This window comes from Anabrus simplex, chromosome 1 (assembly GCF_040414725.1).
Source record: "Anabrus simplex isolate iqAnaSimp1 chromosome 1, ASM4041472v1, whole genome shotgun sequence".
Taxonomy (NCBI): Eukaryota; Metazoa; Arthropoda; class Insecta; order Orthoptera; family Tettigoniidae; genus Anabrus; species Anabrus simplex.
In genome coordinates this window covers 537,565,261-537,578,336 of record NC_090265.1, presented here as the reverse complement: position 1 = coordinate 537,578,336, position 13,076 = coordinate 537,565,261, and the positions used below count along the sequence as shown (strand labels likewise).

At 39.8% G+C, this 13,076-nt stretch overlaps 1 protein-coding gene across 1 annotated transcript in view; it reads left to right on the top strand.

The window, feature by feature from the left end:
• LOC136869107 (DNA repair and recombination protein RAD54B) overlaps nt 1–13,076 on the top strand; it is a 329,880-nt gene that overhangs the window by 248,680 nt on the left and 68,124 nt on the right. Inside the window, exon 14 of the mRNA XM_068227115.1 lies at nt 3,195–3,321. Coding sequence (XP_068083216.1) covers nt 3,195–3,321 — 127 coding nt within the window. The remainder of the gene's footprint in view (nt 1–3,194; nt 3,322–13,076) is intronic.

The following is a 13,076-nucleotide window of genomic DNA, read 5'->3' as shown; positions in this document are numbered from 1 at the left end:
TTACTAAGCAATCCAGCTACCGAGAGGATATTGAGGGTTCACCTGTCCCAGGTGAAACCGGTGTAAATTTAGTCAACTTGCTTCATATAATTTGAAAGGATATGAAGGTTATATTTTTTTTTTTGAGTTCAACTCTTAAGGCATTCTGCTCCTTCTATTTTATTTTATATGCAAGCATTTCTTGTAAACCTCCCCCGATCGTTAAACTGCCATCCTGTCCTTGTCACGGCCATTACCACGCTCCCGTCTCCTGCTCCACCACACTCAGTGGCTGGCTTAGATGAAATGCCATGGATATCTGCACGCCGCTGGCCCCTCAATCTCTTTACATGCCTGTGCCCTTAAAAGAAACATGATGGTCCAACACAATTCTGCCGCCTAGCTTAATGTTTCAGTGCCCCCGCAGCCGCGCGGCGCCGTGCAGCAACTGGAGCCAAGGTCGGGCCCCCTCGGCCCCAGCGAGGACGACATGTGCACGGCGAGCCGGAGCTCTCCTCCCGGCTAAGGCTGATGTGCGGCGCACGACCTGCTACTTGCCCGCAGCCTGTATATGTTCACCGCGGGCGCGGCGTGCTTCAACACCTCTGCTCCCCTCATAGTGCGGGCGAGCGGTATCTCAGGGTACTTGAGGGGTCCGAGCGGCCTCCTTTGGACGCAAGCTGTAACGGCCGGTCTGGCCATCCAACTTAGCCTACATCAACTACATAGACATGCCTGTTCAACCTTAATACCGTCACTTGGGAATTCAACAGCAATATTTGGTGGACCGTGCAAAAATTTTTCTTCACTTCTAAGTATTAAAAGTTTATCTTCAGAAATTCAAATTCTACAAACTTAAAGACTTTCATTCACCTGCAACAATAACATTTTGAAACTGAATTAAGAAATCTTGTAAATGCTTCTGCTATCTATCAACATAATTACTTGGACTTTGTTTCAAACTGATTTCATGTGTCACCCCTGGAGGAACTTTTGGGGGGGGAGGTCTGTACCGGGCGGTACACCTCTACACCGTTTATTTAAAAGTTGCGCCAGTTGAAACTCCTCTTCTGGAGGAAGGTTGAACTTTATCTACTCTATTAATTCTCTACTTTCTCAGATGTCACCACGTGGAAAATTTTGAGTTTTTGAACGGTGTCACTTTTGATGTGTTTTTGTTTCGCTTGAAGTAAGAAGTGTGAACTTTCTCTTCTAGAGGACACTACTGAAGATCAACAATAGTGCACCCTAGTGCGGAGTCAAAGAACTATTTTGTTGGAGAAATTTTTATTTCAAAAGTTTGTGTTTTGTTAAATTTCTTTCTGTTATTGTTTAAGTTGGCTGTATACCCCTCTTTTTCCCCTTGTTTTAGATTTATCCAATCCCGAATTTCTTTTAGTAATTTCTGACCAATCTAGTGTATCTTCCCCCAACTTGTATCTGTTGCGGGGTCCTATCCAATAAAAACATTGTGGGCGGGTGTTTTCATTCCCCTAACGCCTAGAAACTTCCGCGAGAGTATATAAACTGCTGATTTTAGGGTCTCCGGGCCACTTCTGTTCCATCTTTCAGTGTATTAAGTACATAGCAGGAGGCGGGAAGCGCCTCTTTCTTCGGCAGCGGTCAACAATAAGGTAATGGCCGATTAATAAATTCTTTCTTTTCTTGCTCAGCAGTTTAACTTTCGGGGCGGGTTCTAAGCGTTCAACCATGTAACCTTTTCCTAAAATGTAAAAACAACTGGTATCTATTCTATTTTAAAACGACATATCGGGATAGAGAGTGCTTAACCCTCTCGAGCTCCCACTCACATCGTCTTGAGGTGAACTTATTCTCTCAACCTATTCTTCCGTAATGTAATGTAAATTGCTATTAAGTCACCTCTGTAGTATGGGATTAGCCCTTGTAATAACGGCCTAGTGCCAAAGTAGGTTTTAAAATCAAAGTGTATTAGGAGTGCAAGTTCGCCTCCTCTCAAATTGTTTTAGAGGTCATTTAATTAACCTGCTTTTCATTTGATAAACCTCAGTAGATTGGGTATTTTACCCCTGTGTTTATGTCCGTTGAGGACAACTTGAAGGTGGAGTTTGGTGTGGCCTGGGAGAGGCTTAAATTAAAGAGCGTGTGGCTCTTTTGGAAACGGAGTGTTGTATGCCTCGAGAAGGCTTTACTGTGTAATTTGGAGCAAGTGCTCCAGGGTTTGATTGGGGTCTTCTGCCCCGTTGTTAAAATTTGTATATCGGAAAGTTGGGCTAGTTGCTCAAAAATTGTGAACTCAGGGCTCGAAGCCCAAACTCTGTAATCCCTGTAATTGTACATTTCAAATTGTGTTTCGGCTACTAAGTACCTGTTCTTTGTTATTACTTAATTTTGAAAAGAAAATATAACCTGGTTAAATTTTACTTAGTTTCTCTTCCGTAGCTTGAGACCCGTTCACGCCCGCACCTTCTTTCTCCTCTACCTACCACTAAAAACGGTAACAATTATTGTTGTTGTTGTTGTTGTTGTTGTTATTATTATTATTATTATTATTATTATTATTACTACTACAATCTGAAACAGAATGCTTGTTAAAACCTAACTGAAACCCCTCCTAGCATCACATACTAAGCAGTGAACATCGTTTTCAATGTAATTGAGGAGAAGCTTGAACTTTCATGTATTGTCCACAAAATTATGAAGGGTGTCAATGATTGAATACCAAGCAATAGAGTAACCTATTGAGGTTCTTAATCAATCAGTTTAAGGAGAGATTTATAATTCTAGAAGAAGGGTCAAATATTGAAAGTAGGTTGTTTACCATTTTATAGATACTGTAGTGTTTCTCAGTGGGTAAAGAAATACTATATTTAAAAATATAATATAATAGCAAATAAGATAATGCATACATGAGACTCATTATTTGAAATTGTTTCTTATCCATACAGTATGTAATTGGGCTGGAATAACTTTTGGATATTTACATAAGTCTTATAGCAATTTTGCAATGTGATATTTTAACCCAATCTTTATGTTGGGATAGCTCTGTTAAGTGTGACCTTTCATAGCTCTTGAAGTTCCCATCATGTGAAATGATCTCTAAAATGTAATTAAAAATATGTATTTGTACAGTACAAAACTTTTCCCTGTGCATTTTTGATCATTCAAAGAAGTTCTTATTTCTTACCCAGATCTTTCAATATGACTCTAATGATGCTCACTGTTTATCTGCATAGACTCTTGACTTGCTGCAGTTAGTTTGTGAGAAAAGAAATTACAAATACTGTCGTCTGGATGGCTCCACTCCCACTGCTCAGCGACAAAGCATTGTGGATAAATTCAATAGAGTTTCATCTGATTGCTGTGAGTATAAAAAATGCTTATGCATTACTTAAAACAAATATCATACCTAAAGATTGATTGAGTCAAGGTGTATATTTTGATCTTACCTTTTATCATTATTATAAGCCCGCCTGGTGGCCATGGTCATTTAGGCATTAAGTTTATATGGTCTGACACCTTGGTTAGCTTGGTTTGAGTCCTGTTGTTCGAAAAAATGTTCACAATTGTCATGTTGGCCAGCAGGGTAAGGGAGGTGGTGGCACAAAATTTATAATCACTAGATTGTGTGTCAAAAGCCTGGATTCAATTCAAACCTCTCCTCAGTGTTCATACGAAGTGAGGACATATGACTCTGTTGATGGTGATTCGTCTGTCAGATGGGGACGTAAAGCTTTGAGCAGATCCCTTGGTGTTATTCGTCAAGAGTAGGCTGTGTGCCAACACCGGGTTTTGCCATCTTCCTACGTCATTATCATAATCCCACATCCAGACACGCAGTTCGCCCATGGGTGTTAAATAGAAAGTCCTGCACCAGGTAAGCTGAACATGTCTTCAGACACTCCCAGCACTGAAAACGATATGTTAAGTAAGTACCATGATTATAATTGTGCTGCTAGATAGCCAAAAAGTCAGCACAAACAGTTTCTTCAAAGGATAATGGTTATATTATGGTCTTGCTGCCAGCTGCACTTGAATTTCCTTTCTTTAGCATGCACGGGAACAGGATGGATTTTGTCCACAGTTTAATCATTGCTGGTATCCTGGGCATGGAAAGTAGTGGTGTACAGGTATTTTATGGACAAGAGATGTTGTTTCTTTACTTGTATTGATTATTTTGATTGTTACAAGAGTATGGAGAGTGAAACAAAACCTTGTGTGGGTACAAAATAAGTTTAAGCTTAATTATTCTTCATTTGTCCATTCACAAAATTGATGCCTAGTTACAGACTCACCTGTGCACAGCTCTGTCGTCCTCATGTCAATTTTATATTGGTAGTCTTCAATAAATTTTTCAGATATGCATACAGAACCTTAAGAAATACATGTTTTCTATAAGCCAATAAACATTTTTTTAAATAGTCCAGTATATCTAACTTTTAATGTACATATATAGATAGGAAAATAGGAACTTGAAAACGAACACATAATAGGACAAACACATTGACAGGTCAATGAAGGAGGGAGCTACAGAAAGACAAGACAGGGTCAAACTTCAAAACACTGATGGACAAGGACAATCTCCACATTTTAATTTTTAATATAGATAAGTGTAGGCTTGTTGTCTTTAATACATCTGGTCTCATGTTTTTTTTTTTTTTTTTTTTTTTTTTTAGGAATATTTCCACCACGAAATCTTTATTCATAGGCCTACATAAACAGAAACATCAGGAAGAAGAAGAAGACCCATGAGAGAGCTATGTTAATATACATTGAAAAATCTTTAATAAACAAGTTTAATGGTCTAAATGATTCCAAGTTAGACATTCTACCATAAGTAAACAGATAGTAACTCAGCATTTTGAAACAGTGTGATTGTTATAGTAATCGCCACGTAAGGTAATACCCCAGAAAGTAAATATCGCCGCCCGATGCTCTTCTTTTCTCTTTTTTGTAATGGCTGATCACTGCTGCCAACCTGCCTGGTTACATATTAAAATCACCAGACATAACCATAACAAACTAACCACAGTGTAAACACCGATAATGAATGTTTCCCTGCCGTAGTAAATGATAAAAGTTAAGATAAAATAAATCAAGATATTCATAATTAAGTCGATTTCCACGCTCAATGAGCTCAATTAAGGAAATAAACACACTTGCACACTCAAATTAATGTCACATATATCTGTCTTTATTTTGATATACAGTAGGCGAACTTTAACCATATTCTTGAAAAGAGGGGCGTGTTAAACGATGTAATTTATTTAATAAGTCTTTGCAGTGTGATTTTCGAAAGTTCCAGACATCCAATGACTTACCTTTCTTTTGCGCGAACATTTCCTTCTCTCTTCAATACGGTACCGGTAACCAGTAAGGAGAGAGATTATTGGGCATATTTTCAGCCTGCAGGCTGGTTATATCTTCAAGCTTATCAGGAAACATATAGGTATACTAATGTGCCAAGCTCCGTAAACGGAAATTAGGTCAGCTTTCAAGTTCACTGCGGATTTGAAAATAATAATGTTATAAGTTCTACTGCCAAAATTTCGTCCCGCAAGAGTTACTCGTATTTCATGTACCGGTAGATCTAGACATGAGACTGGCGTATTTGAACACTTTCATCATTTCACACAAACTATGTTATTAAATGCATTATCCGAACATGCCACAATTTTACTTACCTTGTATTAAGCCAAATAGATTTACAATCACACAGAAAAAGAAAATATGCTTTAAATATTCTCGCAAATGTATCACTAGTGACTTTAACGGCAATGCGGTGGCAACACGCAATTCACGCTAGAACAGTGATTGAACGTTGCCAACGTGCCAGATTAACGGTAAATGTAAGACGTCGTATCGGCAAGTAGGGTCCCTAAACTGTATGGTTACCGACACTGAAAAAGACCCAACAGCAAGAAAAGTAACTATAAATCGATACCTTAATATTACAGGGGAGAAAGGGTAAGGTTGCACCCTTAGGGTACGTCCTTACACGGAGAGGACTATATAGCTGTCTAACACTTTGTCATTTGAATTGAAATCTACTTATATGGTGAGTCATCTATACACTCTCAGATGTCTTGATGTTGGGGAATACCCATAGATAGATTCTGACTATGAAGCAAAATCCCACCTAACAAGCTTCACCCAAACTCTTCATCCTGTAGGAGATAGGACAATTCGGGCATTGTTATGCCATGCTGTACAGCCTTTTATCTATAAGCACTTATAGCCAACTAATGATCTTCTTGTGGCATTGAACTAGTTGAGGAGGCCATGATACCCAAGAGACTTAGTCACTGGCTTCTCATCAAGGTCGCTAGTTCAAATTATAGCCATTGTGCATAGGATTTTTAAAATTAAAAGCCTTGTGTTGGGGTTTGGGCTGCTTAGCTATGTTTGCATTCGGGAGATAGTGGGTTCGAACCCCACTGTCGGTAGCCCTGAAGATTGTTTTCCGTGGTTTCCCATTTTCACACCTGGCAAATGCTGGGGTTATACCTTAATTAAGGCCATGGTCGCTTCCTTCCCATTTCTAGCCCATTGTTGTCATAAGACCTATCTCTTTCGGTGCGACACAAAGCAGATTGTAAAAATTTGTGGTTTGGATTCCATGTAAAACCAGATGTCCCATGGCTATGATCATGATATCAACAGTCATATAACACTACAAGCTTGCTTGCTTGCTTGAACTTGTGGTGCATCAATCAAAGGACTCCTATCAATGATGGTGGTAGAATACATCTATAGTAGTTTCTGCTTGTTTTAAAGGCAGAGTAAACAGGTAAAACCATAGAAGGCAGCCAACTTGAGAGCATAGATTGGCGACATGGGTCCCTTGAGTGAAGAAGAAGTTCTAAATACAAAGAAAATACTTAGGAGATGCTACATGTGTCCCCAAAATATAGATCGAAAATCAAGGATGGTGTATGGATGATGCCAGAAATTGTTTGCAGAGAACATAGTTTTCTCTGTGATTGGTACAACCTTGAATTTCTTCCGCACAGCATCGTTCCTGATATGGTCTAGTCGAGTCAAGCCATTGGACCATCGAAGCACCTTCATTTCCATTGCGTGAAGTGCCTGTTCATGCTTCAGATGTTGCAGGCCAGCATTCAGATGCAATGAAATTTTCTTATCACACAGGATTCCAGTAATTTTGCAACATTTCATCCATGTTGCGCTGTCTCTTATCTTGACATAAGAAATTGTACTGCAATCTGAGGTGATGCATGACCCTAGGTATTTGAACTGGGTCACTTTATTAATTTGAACCTCACCCACAGTTTTACATAAAATCAGCTTCATGGTCTGTATCTATGTATTTTGAAAGAAAATCCACTTTTACACTGACCACTATCAAGAACAACTTGTTACACCCTGAGGCACAGAAAAGATCAGCATATTATAGTTACATTAACAGAGCGTTTAGTATTCCTTTATCCAAATCTGAAAGGAATAAAGAACTGTTGTTTATCCAACAACAAGCCCTCTTGAATGGTTTCAAAAATAACATGATTGATAAAATAATTAATAAATTTTCGGAGAAGCAACAATCTAAATTAGCAATCGAACCTAGTAAAACTGAGAAATACATCAAGTTCACATATCATAATCCAAACATACACATAATAACAAATTTATTTAAGAGAAAAAATTTCAAAATTGCATTTGCCACCAATAACAACATGAAACATAGTATTTTCAACCATGATACAATAAATCTCTTGGAAAAAGATAAATTTTTTGATTCGCAAATATATAAACTCACATGCTTTGAGTGCAAGAATATATACATAGGACAATCTGGCCGCAATTTGAAAGTAAGATATTTAGAACATGTGAATGCTGAAAAACATAGAAGATTCTCAGCTATGGGATCACACATGACTGCCACAGGTCATAAATTTACCAACATAGAACAAGACCTGACCATCATAAAAAAATTAAAAAAGGGCAGCTTAATGAACACATATGAAGATCTATACATTCATCTAGACCAGGGCCATCCAAACTGCGCTCCCCGAGCGCTAGCGCTCTGGCCGCGCTCCAAGCCATTGCTCCGAGTGCTTTGAGGGAAGGTAGTTTCGGTAGTGGTGGGAGGAGCTTAGCTAGCTGAGCGAGCGGTCTGCCCGCCGGGCCGAAGCAAGGCCAACTAGATATACAGGCCATAAGGCTCCCCCTCCACTTCGGGCGCTACGTCACACTAGTCGCCAGCCGCTTCACTTCTCACCAGCTGATCTGAACCTCGCAGCAGTGAGGCTATCGATGGTGTTGAATGATTTAAACGTGTGTGAACATTGTGAATTATGGCCACGTCGTGTTGTATACCTGGTCGTAGAATCAACTACAGTTCAAAACAGCCTAATATTTCAGTGTTTAAATTTCCTATTGGCGTGTTTCGGTAACAAAAGTGGATCATAGCTATCCGTCGAACCGAATTCATTCCTTCAGCAAGCTCAGTTGTGTGCGGTGGTGGTGGTGGTGGTGATAATTGTTTTAAGAGGAAGTACAACTAGGCAACCATCCTCTATATAACACTAATCAGAGGGGAAAAATGGAAGGGATCCGACACTTCGAATAATGAAGATATCGGCCAAAGGAAGACAAGGGCCACGAAGGGCGTGAAAATGAAAGACTCCCTAGCCCTCGCAAACCTAATAGCATCGGGGTCGGAAAAGAACAAGAGTTGACCAAGGGAGGTCGGATAGGATAGATGAAAGTGAGGAGCCGGGCACAAGTAAGTGGAAGCAATGCCACGACTCAGCTGTGGGCCCCGTGGTCGCCAACTTATAAGGTCGCATGCATAATTTCTAATAATAACAGGAAAATGTTTGAAAAGCTGTGCAAAAGCAATTTACAAACCACTTTTCAAAATCCATTTGACGAAACACACACACACACACACACACACACACACACACACACACACACACACACACACACACAGAATTGTTTGATACTGGTCATTTATTTAAAATCTTAATAAATAACTGGCTTAATCAAGCTGACAACTTATCCTGACTTTGACAACTCTGAGTCAGACAAAAAAAATGTCTGAGTCTATCTAGTGCGGCCTTGGCTTGCTCCTGCCCTGTACCAAAAGGTGTTGTACCAGACTCTTTTAGAGCTACTAAATGTAAACCTGTATACTAATGTTCTAATACTAATTCTCAGAGAAAAATTCTGACTTCGCTTGTCAACAATGTCTGGAAAACGAAAATGTTTAAACATGCAGTGATTAAATAAATAGTTTTAAACATTTCGTTGACAGATGTATATACATCTTTTGTAATATATTATTGAATAACAATAGAAAAGTTACCGTAGATAAACTCATCGCTGAGAAGAAGAAATCCTCAGGAAAATAAAAATGTACAAACTGAAACCTTAGGAATTCTTAAGTAAGTTTTAAGTTGCAGCTTAATTTCTAAGAAAGGTTTCAGACTATTGTTGTGAATTGCCATCATGCATTTTCCTAGTAACATTAAAACTTTTTGTATACGTATTATGCGTTCTAATCTTTTAAAGATACCGTGTTGAGTTACAAGTGACAGATGTCATCATAATTTTACGTAAAGAAATGTACATGTACTGCCCTGCCAGTTTTCTCCCCGCATAAAACTCGTGTAGTATACAAGCCTAAGTAAAGCCACAATTGAAGGAGTGTTCACTTTTATCGTTAAGGTTGAATAAATGAACAATATCATGGTGAAAGTGAGAGCGGGCCCTACACTGCCATGCTGAACGCCAGCCACTAGCGTGACGTCACGGTCCGAGCCTTGTGGCCTGTCTATCTAGTGCGGCCTTGGCCGAAGAGAGCAGCCGATTTTTTAGTGTGCCACTTAGATTTTTTATGTGTTTAAAAAAACACAATTTGTAACGGCACTACAGTGCCAACCACAGGGATGATTACGGTGATTTGACAGACGCCAGTCGCCAATCGAAGTTGGAAGGATTGAAAGAAAATTTCAAGCAGCATTGTTATGTATTATTGGTTTAATTTTTAAAGGCTTGTTTACAAACGGGAATGAATATATGATTGAATTATCTGAAGAACACAAAAGTTGTGACTTACCGTATTTTTGTCTGAAAGGAGATTGAGGAGAGTGAGGTTGGTGGACCCACTTTACGAACAAGCTACAAATGTTCGTCGCAAATTGCCAAAGCTGGGAAACCCTTCGTGGAAGGGAATGTAATCAAGGAGTGCCTAATGGACGCGGCGGCATGTATTTGTCCTATGGAGCTATTTGAAAAATTTCACAAAATATATCTTTCTCCTCACACTGTGGCTCGCAGAATAGACAATATGGCCGTTGATATGGAACAACAATTAATGGAGAATGCAGCAAATTTTGTATCCTTTTCCATCGCCCTCGATGAATCAACCGACATTGCGGACACAGCTCATCTCGTTATTTTCATTCGAGGGTGGATGACGATATTCGGCTCACCGAGGATTTCCTAGACTTGGTAGCTCTCAAAGACACCACTACCGGTTTCGATATTTTCAAAGCAGTGGGGGGTGTTTTTGAGTCAATGGGATTAAAATGGGAGCGGTTCACGAGTGTAACGACGGATTGAGCATCTGCATTACGTAGTCTACGAACGGGGTCCCTCAGCTGTGTAAAATTAAAGATGACTGAGAGCGGTACTACCCTAATGGTGGCGATCCAGTGCTTGATACACCAGGAGGCAATCTGTGAATAAGTCGCCAAGCTTAAAGACGTAATCGGAAGAGTTGTGCGAGTGGTAAATTTTCTTCGATCCTATGGACTCACGCACCGTCAATTCAGAGAGTACCGGGCGAGTTGGCCGTGCAGTTAGGGGCGCGCAACTGTGAGCTGGCATTCGGGAGATAGTGGGTTCGAACCCCACTGTTGGCAGCCCTGAAGATGGTTTTCTGTGGTTTCCCATTTTCACACCGGGCAAATGCTGTGGCTGAACCTTAATTAGTACTTTAATTAAGGCCATGGCCGCTTCCTTCCCATTCCTGGGCCTTTCTTGTCTCACCGTCGCCATAAGACCTACCTGTGTCTGTGCGACGTAAAGCAAATAGCAAAAAAAAATAATAATAAAAAAAAAATCAAAGAGTTCTTGGATGACTTTGAAGTGGAGTATCCGGATATCCCGTGCCATGCAGAAGTAAGATGGCTGAGCAAGACGAAGGTGCTTCATCGAGTTTTCTGCTTGCGGAATGCAATAGATACCTTTTATGACACAAAAGGGCGGTCCAAAATTCTTTTGCGTAATCCTAAGTGGGTGGTGGACTGGGTCTTTTTAAGTGACTTTACTGCCCATCTTGAACACTTCGCTTACCGAGCTCGATAGCTGCAATATCTTAAGTGCGACCAGTATCCAGTATTCGGGAGATAGTAGGTTCGAACCCCTCTGTCGGCAGCCCTCAAGATGGTTTTTCGTGGTTTCCTATTTTCACACCTTAATTAAGGCCACGGCCGCTTTCCTTCCCAGTCCTAGCCCTTTCCTGCCTGATCGTCGCCATAAGATATATCTGTGTCGGTGCGACGTAAAGCCAATAGCAAAACGAAAAAACCGCTTCAGGGCGAAAAGCACAATATCTGCGATTTGGTGGAAGAAATTCAAGCGTTCAAAAGAAAATTGATTTCGTGGGAAAACCAGTTGCGTGCAAGGAACACAGGACATTTTCCATTGCTTGAAGCAGTGAAATAAGGTATCGACTTTGATGAGTACTTGCAGGCAATTCACCAATTACAAGAAGAGTTTGAAAAGAGATTTTCAGAATTATCAGAACCCCAAGCGGTGTTAGATGTAATTGTTCGAACATTTTCTCTTAGTGCAGACAGTGCTCCACAGCTATTTCAATTAGAGTAGCTTGAACTGCAGTGCAATGTTCGTCTTAAAGACCGCTTTCTAATGTCACGAAGTTTGGAAGAATTTTATAGTGGCTTTCCGCAAGAAGGATACCCCCTTTTATATAAACATGCATGTAAAGTTCAGTCAATGTTCGGCTCAACGCACATTTGTGAGCGTTTCTTTTCGGTTCTTAACCTTACCAAAAGTAAACATCGCGCAACGATGAGCGATAGGAACTCGCGTAATTGTTTAAGAATATTGGTATAATATTGGTAAAATTTTGTTGAATTTTCCTCTCAGATATGTTCAAATTTCAGTTTAGAATAAATCGCATTACTGCATTCTTTACTTAACACTTGATTTCGTTTCCTGCATATTCCATACATCGGAGTACCTTTCGATTTATATATGCGGTATATTGGTTATGGCAAAACAGCCTTATCAATATGATGTCAACAAACCCATAAAAGCCGACGGACGCACGACTATACGTACGTATCCAGTCAGCGCGGTCCGAACATAGTCCGTCTCAGGTCTCCTCGCTGCCACACTGTAGTGGTGGTAGGGGAAGGAGCGCTAGTCTGACTGCCCAGTGCTCCCCGAGCGCGGGCGCGCTCTCGGAGCGCAATAGCTGGATGGCCCTGATCTAGACCAACTTGTAAAGAAAAATGATAACCTTAATGAGGCTGTAGAATATAAGAATCCATTATATTATCAAATTCTCGTATATTTGAAAATGCTTGAGAAAGATCACGAAAAAAGAATTGGAATTTCTCCACCTACAGATAGCCCTACAACTTACTCCTCCTCAGTTGAAGCTATAGGTGACAGCAAGGAGGTTCTTGACACACCTATATTCCCCGCTCCTCCACCTCCTCAGGTGCAAGAGCAAGGAAGAAAGCATCATCAGTATTACACCAGACACAAGACTGTGAAAGAATGACAGGAGTTACTGTTCCAAAGGAAAGCAGGCTTAATAAGAATTGACAACTAGGAATTAGTTATATTTTCATCTCCATTATTAATAAGAGCCACATTGTGATATCTGAATTTCTTCATTATGACAATTACTCATAAATTGTATAATTTTTAATTTATAAATTGACCTTTTTTCACGAATTATTAAGATAAGAATATTCATTAGGACATATTCTCTATGGAATATTGTACAGTGTTTCCTTGACGACTGCTTTCAATTGTAGAAATAATTTATATAGTTTCTCTTGAGTTTTTTGTTTGTTTTAATGTTGTCAATCTTATGTTAATTTTAAAGACAC